This window comes from Lagenorhynchus albirostris, chromosome 17 (assembly GCF_949774975.1).
Source record: "Lagenorhynchus albirostris chromosome 17, mLagAlb1.1, whole genome shotgun sequence".
Classification (NCBI taxonomy): Eukaryota; Metazoa; Chordata; class Mammalia; order Artiodactyla; family Delphinidae; genus Lagenorhynchus; species Lagenorhynchus albirostris.
In genome coordinates, this window is record NC_083111.1 from 79,371,716 (window position 1) to 79,388,991 (window position 17,276).

The 17,276-nt window shown below is 44.4% G+C and overlaps 1 protein-coding gene across 6 annotated transcripts in view; it reads right to left on the bottom strand.

Moving 5' to 3' along the window:
* The window catches only part of PTK2 (protein tyrosine kinase 2), a 251,013-nt gene that overhangs the window by 66,545 nt on the left and 167,192 nt on the right, over positions 1 to 17,276 (bottom strand). For 5 of the 6 annotated variants that reach the window (XM_060127770.1, XM_060127767.1, XM_060127768.1 and 2 more), the window contains 3 exons: positions 4,265 to 4,321; positions 2,869 to 2,889; positions 1,779 to 1,876 (listed from right to left, as the gene is read on the bottom strand). In XM_060127770.1, coding sequence (XP_059983753.1) covers positions 1,779 to 1,876; positions 2,869 to 2,889; positions 4,265 to 4,321 — 176 coding nt within the window. The remainder of the gene's footprint in view (positions 1 to 1,778; positions 1,877 to 2,868; positions 2,890 to 4,264; positions 4,322 to 17,276) is intronic. The other variant, XM_060127769.1, reaches the window with a different exon arrangement.

Consider the following 17,276-nt stretch of genomic DNA (forward strand, 5'->3'; position numbering starts at 1 on the left):
GGTCGGCAGAAAGTTAAACAGTGGCTAGATGACCCAGCAATTCCACTCCTAGACACACATACTCAAGAGAACCGAAAACTATGTTCACACAAAAACTTGTACACGAGTGTTCATAGCAGCATTGTGCATAACAGCCAAAAAGTGGTAATAACCCAAATGACCATCAACTGATGACTGGCGAAACAAAAAGTGGTCTATCCATACAATGGGATGTTATTTGGCCATAAAAAGAAATGAAGTACTGACACAGGCTACCACGTGGATGAACCTGACAACATTATGCTAATGGAAAGAAACCAATCATACAAGGCCACACACTGTATGATTTCACTTATATGAAATGTCCAGAACAGGCAACTCTAGAGAAAGAGAAAGCAAACTGGTGATTGGCAAGGGCTGGGGAGAGGGTGGAATGGGAAGCGACTGCTAACAGGTATGGGGCTTCTTTTGTCTTTTTTTCTTTTAAACTGAAGTATAGTTGATTTATAATAGTATATCAGTTTAAGGTGTACAACATAGTGATTCAAAATTTTTATAGATTATATTCCATTTAAAGTTATTATAAAAAAGGTTATCATACAATATTGACTATATTCCCTGTGCTGTACAATATACTCTTGTTGCTTATTTATTCTATACATAGTAGCTTGCACCTCTTAATCCCGTACCTATCGTGCCCCTCCCCCCATCCACTTTCCCCACTGGTAACCACTAGTTTGTTCTTTATGTCTATGAGTCTGTTTCTGTTTTGTTACATTGGTTCATTTATTTTTTAGATTCCACATATAAGTGATAACATAACAGTATTTGTCTTTCTCTGTTTGACTCATTTCACTAAGCATAATACCCTCCAGGTCCATCCATGGTGTTGCAAATGGCAAAGTTTCATTCTTTATTACGGCTGGATAATATTCCATTGTATACATATACATACCACATCTTCTTTATCCACTCATCTGTTGATGGACACTTAGGATGCTTCCATGTCTTGGCTATTGTAAATAATACTACTATGAACACTGGGGTGCGTGTATCTTTTCAAATTAGTGTTTTTGTTTTCTTTGGATACATACCCGGGAGTGGAACTTGCTGGATCATATGGTAGTTCTATTTTTACTTTTTTGAAGAACCTCCATACTGTTCTCCACAGTGGCTGCACCAATTTACATTCCTACCATCAGTGTACAAGGCTTCCCTCTTCTCCACATCCTCGCCAAGGTATGGGGTTTCTTTTGAGGTAAAGAAAATGTTCCAAAATTGACTGTGGTGATGGCCGTACAACTCTGTGAATATACTAAAAAACCACTGAACTGTGCACTTTAACAGAGTGAATTTCATAGTATGCGAACTGTATCTCAATGAGATGATTCTTAAATAAATCATTAAAAAAAATTCACTGATCTCTTTTGGAGGGCAACTTGGGGCAAATTAATGTTCTGTTCTTGAGAATGCAGGTAATTGGGAATGCTGGCTAACTGCTGTTGACTTTGCATCTGTTTGTTATCTATTTGTCAACCGCACCCAAGGGAACAATCATCTGTGGAATCCATTACTGATGACAGAGGCTGGATGAAAGACTAAAACGAATAGAAGACCCAGCTCTCAGGAGCTAATTTTGCCAGTTTTTGGTTTCTGAAAATAGCAAGTGAGTCGACATGCGTGATAAGCTTTATGAAGGACAACTGCAAACACCCTGAAGAACTAAGGACCCGTGAAGACGAACAGGAGCAGCCTACACGTAAGCAGGAGCGGCTCGGCTGCTGTCTGACAGGACTCACCGGGCTCGTGTAAGCGCCTTGGTGCACGTCTCCGAACTGGCCCTCTCCGATGCACCGTCCCAGTTCTATTCTTTCTCTCTGAATCTCATAGTCCCTGGCTGCAAAACATGATCCACACACCAGAAGATACTTCAGTGCAACATCCCCAGTGTAGAAAACACTGGACACACCTCATGTCATAATCATCCATGAGTAAAAACTTCATCGGTGGCACATCATTCTATGAAAATGCTTTAAACAGAGTGGAATTCTCTTAAACAGTATTTTTAAAGGAATTTATGTACCTGTTACAGCACTGCTTGAATTACCAAAATGAGGAGTTTTATACAAGGTAGATTTTTTTCATAGTTTTGAATGTCTGATTTAGCTGATTATCTATTTGATGGTTTTCTAAATAATTGCTCCAAGTTTATGTATGTTTAATTAATATGAGCTATTAGTTCAGGTATTAATATATGAAGGCTAAAAAACAGTTATTTAAAGCAATTATTTTACAAGTAACTAAAGTCTGTAAATATGGAGGGAACAAAAAATTGTCTCATGAGTAGCTTTATAAGTTTAAGAGTTTTCCACTTTATTATGATCCTATCTATATTATTCACGGAGCTAAAAGAGTTTAAAGAGGGAGCTTCTAAAACCTGATTTCAAAATCAGATGACTTGGAATCAAAGTTGAACGTATCACATAATAAATTACAAGTATTTTATATTTTTGAGAGCATGTGCCTCAAATTAATGTATTAAATTGTTATGATTTATACAAAACCAATTATTTAGCAGGCTGTTGAGACACATGGAAAGAAAATACCCACTAGGAACCTAGTGGATGATTCTAATCCAATTAACTGCTTGGTATTTTGATTTCTTCTAATTTGTCAAATTATAAATCATACAGAAAATTCAACCCAAATTTTAGAAGGTTATTTTCCTCTTTAAAATCACTTTAGCTAGTAGTTCCATTGATTTAACAGCATGAGTAAACCAATGAAAAAATTTTAAAATAAAAGTTAACTGAAAACTGAAACATCCCGTTATCATTCCATCGGTTGCAATTGCAAGCAAATGCAGTTATTTTAAAGGAATCCTGTTACCTTCATCTATTCCATAGCTTTCTGTATTGCAATTAAGAGAGAAAAAAATTGAAGACCTTGCTTAGAAATAACTAATAGCAATTAGGTTAACAACAACAAACTCGGAGAGTACGTTTCAATATTTACTTTCTTAAATATTTTGACTATCAACACGGGTCAAAAAAGAGGACCAAACACCAAACGCAAGTAATATCCTCAAGTTAACTCAGTGTGATATACCACGCTTTACATTTCTATCCCATAAATTCCTGTATGATAACCGCATTTGTGGGGTTTGGATAAAAGTTAGCTATGTTGGACATTTACCACTCAACTATGAAAATATACGAATAAAAATGTGGATACTCTGCAGGAATGTACAAATGGCTAACTGGCTAACCAAAACTTTAAACCTAAATTTAAACATTCTTCCAAATTGCTACTGCAAGTCAAAGTAAACACATTTAAGTTTTTCAGCTCTTGCCTCTTTCAAATCACTAATCTGGGAGCTCTTGAAAGGAGGGGTCCACCCAGGATAATGTTTGCCTGAGAGGGCTGGGCTGTTTCTCTTTATTTTGGTAACTCTCCTCAATGTATATGGTAAATCTATTGAGAACCACTTTTAAAATATTTACACAACAGGGTAAAGCACCTGAAACATTTATTTTCCAAATACATGGAGCTCTACTGAAACCAGGACATCAGATGTTGAATTATCAGGCCTCTGAGGCTGTAAGGTGGACTCCTAATTGGGCCTCTTTAAGAGGTAGGGTTAACTTTTTTTTTTAACCTGAGTGAAATTCCAAGGTTGTCTCCAACTCAAGAGCTGTGACTATATACACCCCACCACAAGGGCTGGGGCTCCCAGACTCTCTTCACCAGCAAGCTGCACAGCGGAGAGAAGCAGAGGGTGACACTGCTAGGCTGCTGTGGGGGGTGGTCAGTGAAGAGCCCTTCTCTCCCCACACCTCCAACTCGGAGCTGGACGGACTGGACCTGGACGGACTGGACGCGGGCTGCTCTTTGTAATTGCTTAGTCAAGGGCAATAAAAAAATGAAAGCTCAAAGGGGAAATGCAATTCATTAAATGTGTGTATTCAAAGAGCTGTATATATGTGTGAGTATACATATTTAACTTCAAATACTAATTTCCTACAGAGAGGGAATGCTCTAATCATTAAAGGTTATATTATCATAGAGCCAGAAAACAAGATTACAAAAACCCCATAAGTGAACTGACTTATTATAGATATTTGAGTTTCAGGCTTCTGACCTGGCAGTGGGCACATACAATACAGAATTCTAAAGGCTGAAAAGAATATTTCTGTTACTAACTCAATAAGGTCTTAAAAGTAGTTCTAAAAGGACAATAAATACCTAAACTGTTTAAACACGAGATATTTAAAAGTCTACTCACTCGAGGGCATGGTGTAGGTATCTTCCTCGTCGATAATCTCAGCATAGTCATCTGTTTCTGTAGGAAAGGAAACAGAGGTGAAATATTCAACCCCCGGCCTTTAATATAACTTGAAAAGGCAAAATGATCTGCCTAAACCCCCTACCATGCTGACATTATTCTTAAAACACTATTACTCCATTTTTGCTCACACATGAGTCATTTATGGAAATAAAAGTGACATCATGGTCCAACATGTCATAATACACAGACCTGTTCCTCAGAGAGCAAAGAGACTAACAGAGAAAGCCCTTGTGGAAAACATAAAGACATGAAACAACTGTTTGCACGATTCAAGCCCACCAAGCGGTACTGACTGCAAAGCTCTCCCTCAACTACACCAAATACACGTTTAAAACCACACCGCTGTCTACCAGGATTTCTCCAAACAAGACCGGTACCTCCAGAACACAGCTTAGATTTCATTCATAGTTAGACTCCACAGCACAGTCTAGATGTTCTCCTTTAGAAAACAAAACGGCAGGCTGACTTTTGAGGAGATTAACTGGGCTAACTTACTTCATTTGTTCAGAGTGAAAGCAACCCAGGAATTTCTCTCCTGTAACTTTTCACTCAGATATTTAAACAGTATGCATTAATGTCAAAAGGGTAAAAGATGTGCCAAAGAGAATAAAATCAGAACAGCACATTGAAATGAGTTCTTTTCAGACGTAATGTCAAGGAGTTCCAATGTTTCCACTAATTCCTTTCAGTAATGCAGCAACTTAAAGACCCACCACCATATTAGTGGGGGGAAAACCCCTTTTGTAGAAAACACCCACTCACTTGGATAACAATTACACTGAAAAATCACTCAGCTCTTGTCTGTCTTCCTCTTTCTGGAAAGAGGAAAACCTTTAGTAGCTCTATGCACAAGGGTTTAGGCTGATGGGCCAGGAAAGGAGGGGCAGTACTTCCTGATTTATCATCTGAAGAGAGATCGTTTTCCAAATTTAACCCCAGAGAAACTAAAAGCTAAAGAACTAAAAGTTCTTTCTTCTGTGCTGCCATTATTACTCCATTCAGATATTAAAATTATAGAAACAAAGAAAATAGAGACTACATATAGTTTACGGTCTCTAGATATCAACTGTTCTACATACTGCTACGGTAACGACTGAGACCCAATCTAAGAGCAACTGGAAGAATTCATTTCTTGCTTTCTTCTTTTTTTTTTTTTGCGGTACGCGGGCCTCTCACTGTTGTGGCCTCTCCCGTTGCGGAGCGCAGGCTCCGGACGCGCAGGCTCAGCGGCCATGGCTCACGGGCCCAGCCGCTCCGCAGCATGTGGGATCCTCCCAGACCAGGGCACGAATCCGTGTCCCCTGCATCGGCAGGCGGACTCTCAACCACTGCGCCACCAGGGAAGCCCTCTTCTTCTTTTTTTTAAAATTTATTTATTTAGTTTTGGCTGCGTTGGGTCTTCGCTGCTGCGCACGGGCTTTCTCTAGCCGCGGCGAGCGGGGGCTACTCTTCATTGCGGTGCACGGGCTTCTCACTGCAGTGGCTTCTCTTGTTGCGGAGCATGGGCTCTACGTGCGCGGGCTTCAGCAGTTGTGGCCTGCAGGCTCTAGAGCACAGGCTCAGTAGTTGTGGCGCACAGGCTTAGTTGCTCCGCAGCATGTGGGATCTTCCTGGACCACAGCTCGAACCCGTGTCCCCTGCATTGGCAGGTGGATTCTCAACCACTGAGCCACCAGGGAAGCCCAAGAATTCATTTCTTAATTCGTAATCATCATTAAAAGTGATTAAAGTAAAAACAAATTCGACTGGCAGAATGTAAAGTCAATAAATCGGTTCTCCTTTAGAGATTTAGCAAATGTTACCTATTTGTGAGTCCTGTATGCCAGGTGGATAATTTATATTATTCTTACATGTTTATAGGTAATACTACTTTCAGAATTAAAGAAAAAAATTATTTAATCTACCCCAAACCTTATATTCTTTATTCCTAAATTTCTCCCTCCTATCCTGTTCCCAGTGACTACCAGGAAGAGTGAGTGATGGTTCCTAGGCCGGGAGCCTTGCTTTTGTGTAAGGTGAGATGCAATTTGGGGATGGAGGTGGTGTTAAGGCAGAGGCAAGGAAAGGGCTAAGCGGGGGAATGTGCCGGGGCTAAGGCCCCACAGACGGACACTCAGCCACTCACTCTGTCTGCAGTCGGACAAGCTCCCCTCACGCCCCTCCCTCAGAGCACATGCAACTAAGGCTCAATTTCCTGCAACCACAGACCCACCCTTGCTGCCCCCTTTCACACAAAGCACACACCCTTAAAGGCCAAACACATTAGCTGACCCTGAGGGACCGGATTCTGGCAGTGAAACTGCCCAGATCTCTTGCCTCTGCCGCCCTGCTACCAGATTTGCTCCGGAATCTTCAACACCCCCTGCACCTGGCTCTCAGCTCTACTAAGGAGATATCGGGGACCCATCGACTCCGCGGGCACCAAAGTTTCCCAAGGCTGTTGGGGTCACTGACCACCTGTCCCTCCGTCTCTGTGGGTAATGGTATCTGCCACCTGAGTGTCACCTGTTCAGAGACCCATCCTCACCCCCATCACTCTCGATCACGTTGCCTGACATGTTTTGCTCAGGGCCCATCACTACCAACCCTCTGGCAGTCCTCTGGTTCCTCGTCAACCGTGTACCCCCATCCAGAGCAGAGCCCCCAGGGCAGTGGGCCCTGCTGTATGTACCTTGTTTACTGCTGTGTTCTCAGCTTCCAACCCAGGGCCGGCCGGCCCGGGAGGCACCCAGTAACCACTTGCTGAACGAAAGGGAGGAGTGCCCTTCAACAGTGCAGGAAGGGACGGCACTCCCCGTGACCCAGAGGCGAGGAAGCCAGGCCAGCCACAGCTGCATGTCTGGGCGCTGCTCCACCCCAGGAGCCGCTGAACCTGTCTGCGCTTCAGCTGTGCCCTCACGTGCCCAATGAGAGCACGGCCACCTGGTGGGGCCGTCGTGAGGATTACAGAGATGCACGTGAAGTTGTGGTGCAGCCCTGCACAGGACAGGTGACAAACAGGTGGGAGGCTCCTTGGTTCCCTCCTTCTGAGGCCTCTGGAAGGAGCCTTCCTGGTGGGACTGTAAGCGCTTCCCAGACGGCCTCTTCTTATAAAACTCTCAGCAGGGATACCAACTCTGAACCAGCTTCAAGGAGTAAGAATAAAATGGCTCATGTGTCAGAGGCTAACACACAAAAGTGACGTGGGAAAAACCAAGTTGCATGCACTTGCATTAATTCACACAATCACAAGAGAAAGTCTGCAGTTTTTTTCTTTCAGTGCTGTGTGAATTCTACAAAAAAACTTTGGGGATTATCCAAGCTCCCTGGGCCTTACTCATGACGACACGTGGGTGTGGCTATGGGTACCGCGACGTCATGTGAACTTTTGCTGCTGTGTTCTCGAGTTGGTTCTTATGCAGAAAGGTCAACACTATTGAAGGTACGTGGACCTACAAAGGTTTTACCGTAACCTTCTATATAGGGCTTTCCAAGTGGGGATACTCGGCATATTTCTCTAAGAATTCTTGATACTGATTTGGTTCTATCTTCCCTTTTTCCTTCCTGGTTTTTAGGATTATGGGACAGTATGACACTGAGATGAAAGGTACGTTTACATACTCTGGGCCCCTGAAAAACTGGAATCCACCCTGAAACCACCTGGCCCCCAAAATAATGACATAAAAGAAGGAAAATATAAAGGAAAAGGAAACAGGTTCAAAGATCTCGTCACAAATACAGACAAGCAGGTCTGCACTCTCCACTTGACCAGGACGACAGCTAACGGAGCGCTCGCCCTAACGCCAGACACCGTCACAAACAACTACACATATCGCCATTTAATCCTCAGGGGCATCGTACATGGTGGTACTGTTATCATCATCCCCGTTTCCCAGGCAGGAAGCTGGGAGACCCAGAGGCACCCTGAGTTTCTCACAGTCCCCAGCCACTCAGCGCTCCAGCAGAGCTCCTGGGCCGCCGTGTTCTGGGCTTCGTTCTTTACTATCTCCCAATACGTTTCTGGGGACTTTTATTTGTGAGACCAGATACCTGATGCTTCGAAACCTCGGAGTATTCCCCTAAGGATGTTCTGGGACTTCACCCCCAATATGGGCATCCCTGGAAGGCTTAACTGGGCCTGTGCACTTGGTAGACAATTCTAGGACCATGAGTCAAATATTTCAAAGTAAACATTTTGAAAAATGGACAGAGACTTCTGAAACCTTGGATAACACTGTAATTTGAAAGGTTTGGTATCACAATACGTGGTAAAATAAAAATGAGGGGAAGACACGTTAAAAGGGCAGAAACCGACAGCTCAGAAATTAGGAGAGAAAGGTACAAAGTTCTCGTTTTAAAACAAAGGAAAAGAGGCCTAGTGAAGTCACTACTGAAACCAGTGACACACGCCTGTCACGCTCCGTCACGCAAAGAGCCTGAAGCCTCCGGAGTCACCGTGAAGGGGTCAGTTTCGAGCTGGAGAGGGACAGAGCAGTGGACGCTCGGCTGTAAACAAAAGGAAGTGCACCGGAGCCTGCAGGACCACAAAGCTCTCAGGAGCCAACCACTCCCCGAGGGGAAGAGGGGGGCCAGGTGATTCCCTCTCCACCTCCTCCACCTGCCCTTCAGGGCCTGACACCGAGCGCTTCTGACGACAGCCTCTGGTCGGCGCCCTGCTGCCCTCAGGAGGCCTGATGAGGCACCACCCCCAGGGCAACACATGCAGTCACGGGATTGCTCAGCAGTTCAGTGGGACCAAGCACCAGCACAGCTTCTCACCACACCTGCACACGTGACCCTGCCGTGAGCCCTGGAGGTGGCGACCAGCTTGTGGGGGCCAGGGGCAGGAGGGCTTTCAGGAAGCCAGGAAGGGCTCCGCTGTGCTCTGTGACCTGCACCGGGGTCGGCCAGCTTTTTCTGCAAAAGGTCTGACAGTATGTATCTTAGACTTCACGGCTCACAAAGTCTCCACTGCAACCACTTAACTCTGCTGTTGAGATTGCAGGGGTGGGCAGACACGTCATGAGTGAACGTGTCACTATGTTCCAGCAAAACTTTACTGATGGACACAGAAATTTGAATTTCACATAGTTTTGATGCCAGGTACTATTCTTTGATTTCACCCCCAACCATTAAGAACTGTAATAACGGTTCTTAGTTCCAGGAGCAATACAAAAACAGAGGTGAGCCGTATTTGGCCCACAGGCCTTAGTTTGTGGAAGTCTCAGCTTATTCACCTGTAAAATGGGGATAATACTACTCACCCTAATTCAAATGTGGGGAAAAGGCACGATGTTTTCTTTAGATAAATAATGTGCTAATAACCACTCGTTAATACACGTTTGTTGACATTTTTATGCTTTCACAGTAGTCCGCACAACAACCATGAAGGCCTGTTACAGATGAAGACTCCAGAGATGAAGTGCTTTGCTCAAGGTCACCCAACTGGCCAGCTGGTGATGGGACGGGGCGAGGCTGGAGCCTGGGACCTGACCACTCACCCAGCAGCCCTGGACTGGTCACCCGTGTCCTCACCCGCACGACAGCGAGGAGAACACCAATCATGTTCTGAACCCCTGCCGGGAGACTCGCTGGTGAAGGACACGCACGCACATCGGGGGCGCCCACCCAGTAACCACCAAGGAGTCGGCCTGGAAACGAGGCTTGGAGCTGGAAGTCCCAGGAGGCAAGGCGCCTTCCAAGTCACGTTTAGGCCAGACGTCTGACTGCAAGCACTTTGCTCATATGGTGCTCAAGTCGTCGACCAGACACACACGCAAGCACAGACGGACTCTTCAGTGAAAGCGTTATTTCATTTAACCGTGAGGAAAAATGCAACCTCCTTTAATTTTAGTTTATAAACCTCACTCCGTATCGTAAGAGCACAAAGCTTCGTGCAGGCAGTACACAAAGGAAATGGAAAACAAGACACTACACGTGCTTCTAAATTTCTGGTTTATGAGAATGACAACCTCAGCTGCCTGAGAAATACTCATCATCACTCCTGCTGGTAGTTCTCTAATTATTTTAGGCTGTTTGACTCTCAAACATCACTTTTCTTTCTTTCCTTTCCACTACCTCACTCCCAAACTAAAAACGACTATTACGTATGTGTGGAGGAGTGTGCAAATTTCTCCCATTTACTGCTGAATGATACCATTTCGACAACTTTTCTTCACCTCTAGAATTCGCTATGAACAGATACGACTTGAATTTACTACTGAGATGTGGTAAAGAAACTGACAGTTACCCTTCCCGTGTCAAAGCCCTAAATAATTCTGAAGAGATCACTGACTCACACCACGGTTTCTTCATACTTGTTTTGTTGGATCAAAGCCACATTTTGCCTTTCATTAAATACTGAATGATATTTATATCCATAAATAATTATATTAGTAACACAAACATGAAAATAAATATTACCGTCCCCACTAATTTCATCTGCAGATCCGGGTGGCATGCAAAGAAAGGGGGAGGAGAGAGAGGGGGGAGGGGGAGGAGAGGGGGGGAGAGAGGGAAAACGCTATTAAAATGACAAGCAAATCAAAGTGTAAGGAAAACACAAAAATTACCCCCCCAGTCTAATTCAAAAGATAAAAGAAGATCATAGGAGTTAGCATGTTTACTTAAGGGCATTAATGCGAGTTTTCAGCGGTCCACACGTCACCCCAAGTAAATAGCAGTTTAAGTGCGTTTCTGCCGCATTAAGCAAAACTGATTGGATTGCTCCTCACAGTTAAATGTTAAAAAATGACTCTACTTGCCTCGAAAGGAATTTGTATCCTCTTGGAAATGAAAACTATGGGTCATTGACGTGTACCCCACACAATAAGCAGGGAACAGCCCTCAGCAAGCCTCTGCAGGATTCCAGCCTCTCCAAAGAAGCTCAAGGAGTACAGCACCTGAGGCTCTGCGGCGAGCTTCCACTTACAGTTATACAGTGTTTGTAGAAGTGACTCTTCCAATTGTTACAGATAATCTTCCCTTTGCTGGAAAGCTCCCCCCCTTGGCCTCTGCTCTGCAGCACCCTGAGTATCTGCCCCCGAGGCAGGAAAGGCAGACCCCTGGGGCTCACTTGGACCATCCTTCTCCATTAATCTCATGCCAGGTCAGGAAACCCACGAGGCAAAGGTACCTGCCGGCCCCTTTGGTAAAACACTAAGATCCCACAGGGGAAGCCAGGAAGCGACTTCTAGCCCTGTCACGCATTTAAAAACCAGCAAACAGGCAACAGTCTTCCATGAGGAGAGCGGCCCACAGCACCGCTGCCGGCAGTGGACAGCACTCACGGACCCCCAGGACAGGCACTCCCGCTCAGGGTAATCTACAAGCATCTGGTTAGGCTGCTGCCTGGGGCGCTGTGGTTAGTAAGAGTCTGTGCAAAGATGAGTGCAGTACCCGCAGAAGGAGGTTCGTGGGAACAGAAGACCAAAGGGAGAAAGCGCCTAGCTTTCTTAACTTTATGTTGGCAGTGACTGACTCCTTTATAAAGAGGCAGGAGGAGGAAAGAGAAAAACAAACACATTTTAATACAAGAGCAAACTTACATTTTAAGGCATATCAATAAAAACAAATACAAGATTGCAATGCTTTTATGTGACTACTGGCACACTTGATTTCTTAATATAACTGAGTTTTAAGAAACATATTAATATTTTAAAATGCACTTTTCCCTCTTAGGAAAGATTAGCACTAGACACAGAAAGTTTTAGCAAGACATAGAGAGTCAGCCAGCTAAGTCTTTACAAAGCCAGCCAAGTAAAGGTACAGATACCTTTAAAATAACAAAACTGAAACAAAATGAAATGAGACAAACAACAAAGACCAATAGATAATTCAAGATTCTTGTGAACATCTAACATTCAACCACAAAGAAAAACATTGCAGAAAACTAGCAGATCCTGATTTGTGAAAGAGCTTTATAAGCACTTTCCCCCAAATCATCAGCAAAGACACAGACCTTAAGTGTACACCTTAAATAAACTGCCTTAACATAAAAAACATAAGGACATCTGAATACATAGGTTGCAAAGCCCCTCCCCCGCCTACCAGCATCCTTTGTTCATTCACTCTCATTCATGTGCTGCAAACTCACTTGAAAGTCAACTCTCTCTGTATGAGGCACTTGCTGGATGAACAAGCACCCAGGACAGTAGAACAGAGAAGAAACAACTGCAGTACGCTAAGGGCAAGAGCAGACAAGTCAAACTAGAGTCAAAACAAGGGATGTACAGCCCTTTAAAATGCAGCGGTGACACCATGTGACAGAAAAGATGCAGTGGGCATGCACAACTTAACTGCAGATCCACAGGGTCCCATCAAGAAAGGTAAGGATTCCAGGTGTGGGCCCAGGGAGAGCAGGGTCAGGATGAAGACAGCAACAACTTACGGCCATCAGTTAGGAACAGAAATGAGAAGAACTGAAACAGACAACGTGGTCACGCTCCCACGGGGTGTGCTGTTATCCCAACAATGTGCACTGCTCCATCTTCCCCCCTTAGCACACACTCAATTTCCTGTGTGATGACTCCAGAGGGCAGCTCCCTGTGTTTTATCGGTTAAGAACACGAAAACAGTGCCCTGTGCCAGGCGGGATGGAATTCCGGATGGGGTGGAGGGGCAACAGCTATAGGGGTCATTGAGATGAAACAAGAACACGGACTGTGGATAAGATAAGAGCATTCTATCAGAGTCAAATTCCCTGGTTTTGGTAAAGACACTGTGACTGTGTAAGAGGATGTCCTTGGTCTTAGGAAATGCACACTGAAACATTTATAAGTAAAGGGGCATACCATGTCTGCAACTTGCTTTCAAATGTTTCAAAAAAAAAAAGAAGAAGACGACACACAAATGGCCAACAGGCACATGAAAAGATGCTCAACATTGCTAATTACTAGAGAAATGCAAATCAAAACTACAGTGAGGTATATTACCTCACGCTGGCTAGAATGGCCATCACCAAAAAGTCTATAAATACTAAACGCTGGAGAAGGTGTGGAGAAAAAGGAACCCTCCCCCTACACTGCTGGTGGGAATGTAAATTGTTACAGCCACTATGGAGAACAGTGTGGCGATTCCTTAAAAAAATAAAATACAGGGCTTCCCTGGTGGCGCAGTGGTTGAGAGTACGCCTGCCAATGCAGGGGACGCGGGTTCGTGCCCCGGTCTGGGAAGATCCCACGTGCCGCAGAGCGGCTGGGCCCGTGAGCCATGGCCCCTGAGCCTGCGCGTCCGGAGCCTGCGCTCCGCAACGGGAGAGGCCACAACAGTGAGAGGCCTGCGTAACGCAAAAAAATAAATAAATAAAAATAAAATAAAATACAGAACAACCATATGATCCAGCAATCCCACTCCTGGGCATATATCTGGAGAAAACTCTAATTCGAAAAGAGACACACATCCCAATGTTCATAGCAGCACTATTCACAATAGCCAAGACATGGAATCAACCCAAATGTCCATCGACAGAGAAATGGATAAAGAAGATGTGGTACATATACATACAATGGAATATTACTCAACCATAAAAAAGAATGAAATAATGCCATTTGCGGCACCATGGATGGACCCAGAGATTATCATACTACACGAAGCAAGTCAGACAAAGAAAGACAAATATTGTATGATATCACTTATATGTGGGATCTAAAAAATAATACAAATGAATCTACGTACAAAACAAATAGACTCAGACACAGAAAACAAACTTATGATTATCAAAGGGGGACGTGGGGAGATAAGTTCGGAGTACAGGATGCCCAGATACACACTGCTACATATAGAATAGATAAGCCACAAGGACCTACTGCACAGCACAGCAATTATACTCGCTTTTTGTAATAACCTATAATGGAAAATAATCTGCAAAAAAACCCCTGAATCACTTTGTTTTACACCCGAAACTAACACAATATTGTAAATCTACTATACTTCAATTTTAAAAAAGAAAAAAAAAAGTAGAGGGAAGGAGTAAGCAAGTGGGCCAAAATAGAGACATAGTGAATTTGAGTAAAGAACATATGAGACTTCACTTTACTATTCTTACAACCATCCTCTATGTGTGAAATTATGGAAAAATAAAATATACAAAAATCTCTATTTGGATTCAGATTCTGGCTCCACTACTTACCCCATGACATTAGAAAAGTTACCCAACTTCTGTTTCTGTTTTCCTATTTGTAAAATGAGGCAGTAACAGAAGCTTCCTCAAGTAAAGAGATGCAGAGAGGATTCCATGAACTCCCAGGGCACCCAGCACAGGATAACCGCTCCAAAAGCGCAAAGCTATTCCTACCTGTCAATGTTTTATCTTATTTCTAAACTAAGGTAATGACTATTCTTCATATTAACTTAAAAAGCAAATACTTTTTTTTTAAAAGCAAATACTTTTTAAAAAATATAGCATAACTTTTTTTGAGTAATAACAAGAATATTATCCACACCATTAAAAAAAGTGTTAGGACCCTTCCTTTATTTTATCCAAGATGACTACTTTAATTATGTTTGTAAACACCTACCACGAGCTAACAGCACACTGTATACGTGCTGGGGCTACAGCACTGAAACAGCCCCCCCCCCCATTCTTCCCTTGTTGAGCTTACATTCTGGGTTGGGGAAAAGACGATTAAGTGAGTCAACCGTGTGGTACATCAACATGTAAGTGCTATGGAGAAAAAACTCAGAGCAGACGCAGGACAGGGAGTGCTTTCCTGTAGGGCTGCACCTCTAAATATGGAAGGAGTCGTTTGCTAAAAGCTTTCCAGAGCAGAGGTGAGCCTGGGGCACTGGCCAAGGAGCAGCAGGGAGGTCTGGCGGGGACAGAGGGAGGGGGAGGGCATGGCAAACGTACTTCTCAGTCACCCATTTCTCAGGGCAACTGAACAGCTGATGAGCGGAGGCTGTCTTTAGAAGTGTAACAGCAGGGCTTCCCTGGTGGCGCAGTGGTGAAGAATCCACCCGGCAATGCAGGGGACACGGGTTCGAGCCCTGGTCTGGGAAGATCCCACATGCCGTGGAGCAACTAAGCCTGTGCGCCACAACTACCGGGTCTGTGCTCTGGAGCCTGCGAGCCACAACTACTCAGCCCACAAGCCACAACTACGGAAGCCCGCGCGCCTAGAGCCCGTGCTCTGCAACAAGAGAAGCCACCACAATGAGAAGCCCGTGCACCGCAATGAAGAGTAGCCCCTGCTCGCCGCAACTAGAGAAAGCCCGTGAGCAGCAACAAAGACCCAACGCAGCCAAAAAAAAAAGAAGTGTAACAGCGAAATAAACGAAGATGACATGAATGCACCCGTGGCCATGCTGTGGCCCCGAATGAAATTCCTGCACAAACATCAGTAGCTCCAAAGCCACGAGGTGAAACACAGACTCTCTGAACCTACGGATCGGCTTAACGTCACTGAGACAGCAGCCAGATGTCACACAGCACCTATACGTGGGCTCGTAAAAACAAAATCTTTGAGTTCGAATCCGACCAAACTCCTCTCAATCCTAACGACCAGGCTGTAGGTAAGTCAGGAATACAGGGGCTGGAGGGGGACCCGCTCAACACAGCACCACGGAGCGGCACTTGGCCAGGCCGAGTGTGGGGCACAGCGTACAGGACACGATTTCCTCAACAGATAAACTGCGATCAAGAAAAAAAGAAGGGGGGCGGCAGTGCACAGAGACAGGAGGAGACAGGAGACACAGCCAAGTTCACCCAGCCCTGCTTGTCTGACCCCAGACTGGACGACACCAAGTGTGAAAATGCCTTAACCAGGGAATCTGAGCACTGACCGGACAGCTGGTATTAAGGAACTACTGTGAACGTTCTTACAGTGTAGTAATGTTGTTTTTAAAAAGTCTTTATCTTTTAGAAATGTTTACAGAGGAATATGCCTTCAAGGCGCTTGAGACCATCTGTGGGGAGTGTGTGTCTGTGTGGCTGGGGACAGAGGTGAGGTGTGGCTGGTTTTCTGCTGCTGAACCTGGGTGATGAGCCTGGAAGATCGCTACCCAATCTACTCTCTCTGCTTCTGTGTGCGTCTGGAGCCTTCCATGACGAAGAGTTAAAAAGCTAAGAATTCAAAAGCATGACGATATCCACCCATTCACATGGCCTCTTGCTTGTAAAAATATCAAATGCCTTTTATCTTGACTCATGCAGTTTGATTTTAACAAATTCCACAATATGGTGAAGCCATGACATGCTACTAGAAACCCGTGAGGTCAAATTCCAGAATTTATATTTTAAAAGTTTCAAGCTTTCCTTTAAAATTTTTCTCTGTGAAGGGGGAAAAAAGAAAACTGGGTCTTCAGATGTTAGCAATATCTGTTTTTATGTTTAACAAGATGATACTTGGGCTTCTTGTAGTAATAAGTTTTAAGAAGATTATTAAAGTTTATTTATTGATGTGTTAATAAGTTTAGCAAGAGGATTAAGATGGTTCATCAGCTAAATAAACCCAAACACTGGCCATCGTGAAGCACACTTTCATACAGACAAAAATGCACCCTTGCTCAAAGTGCTCTAGTGAGGGAAGCGCCGCGCTGTCCCTTGCTATGCGGAGGCTATTAGGAGGGGGTGGTCACGCTCTAGTCTGGACGCCAAGTTCACAGGACTAAGAGGACGGATCCATGTGGCCTGGAAAGAGTTTCCAGAAGTAAACATCCTCTTTAAATTTCTGTTGTGCTCATGACTGCTCCAATCTCACTCGGGCTCTTTTTCATCTGCAAGTGTCTCAGGCTACTCCCCCCGGGGGTCCTACAAGTGTCTGCCTGTCTCCAGGCTTGCAGCTGAGAGGTTCAGTCCAATTCCAGGGTGAGGAACAGGAAGCCATCTGGCTCCAGGTCCTTCTTGGGTGTTATTCTACAACACATGACGTAGATGCTTCAGCACCCATGCGACTCCAGAGTATTCTTCTCAACTCCCTTAGGAGCCAGAGAGGTGAGGGACATCATCAAGGAGCACCCTCAAATCTCCAAA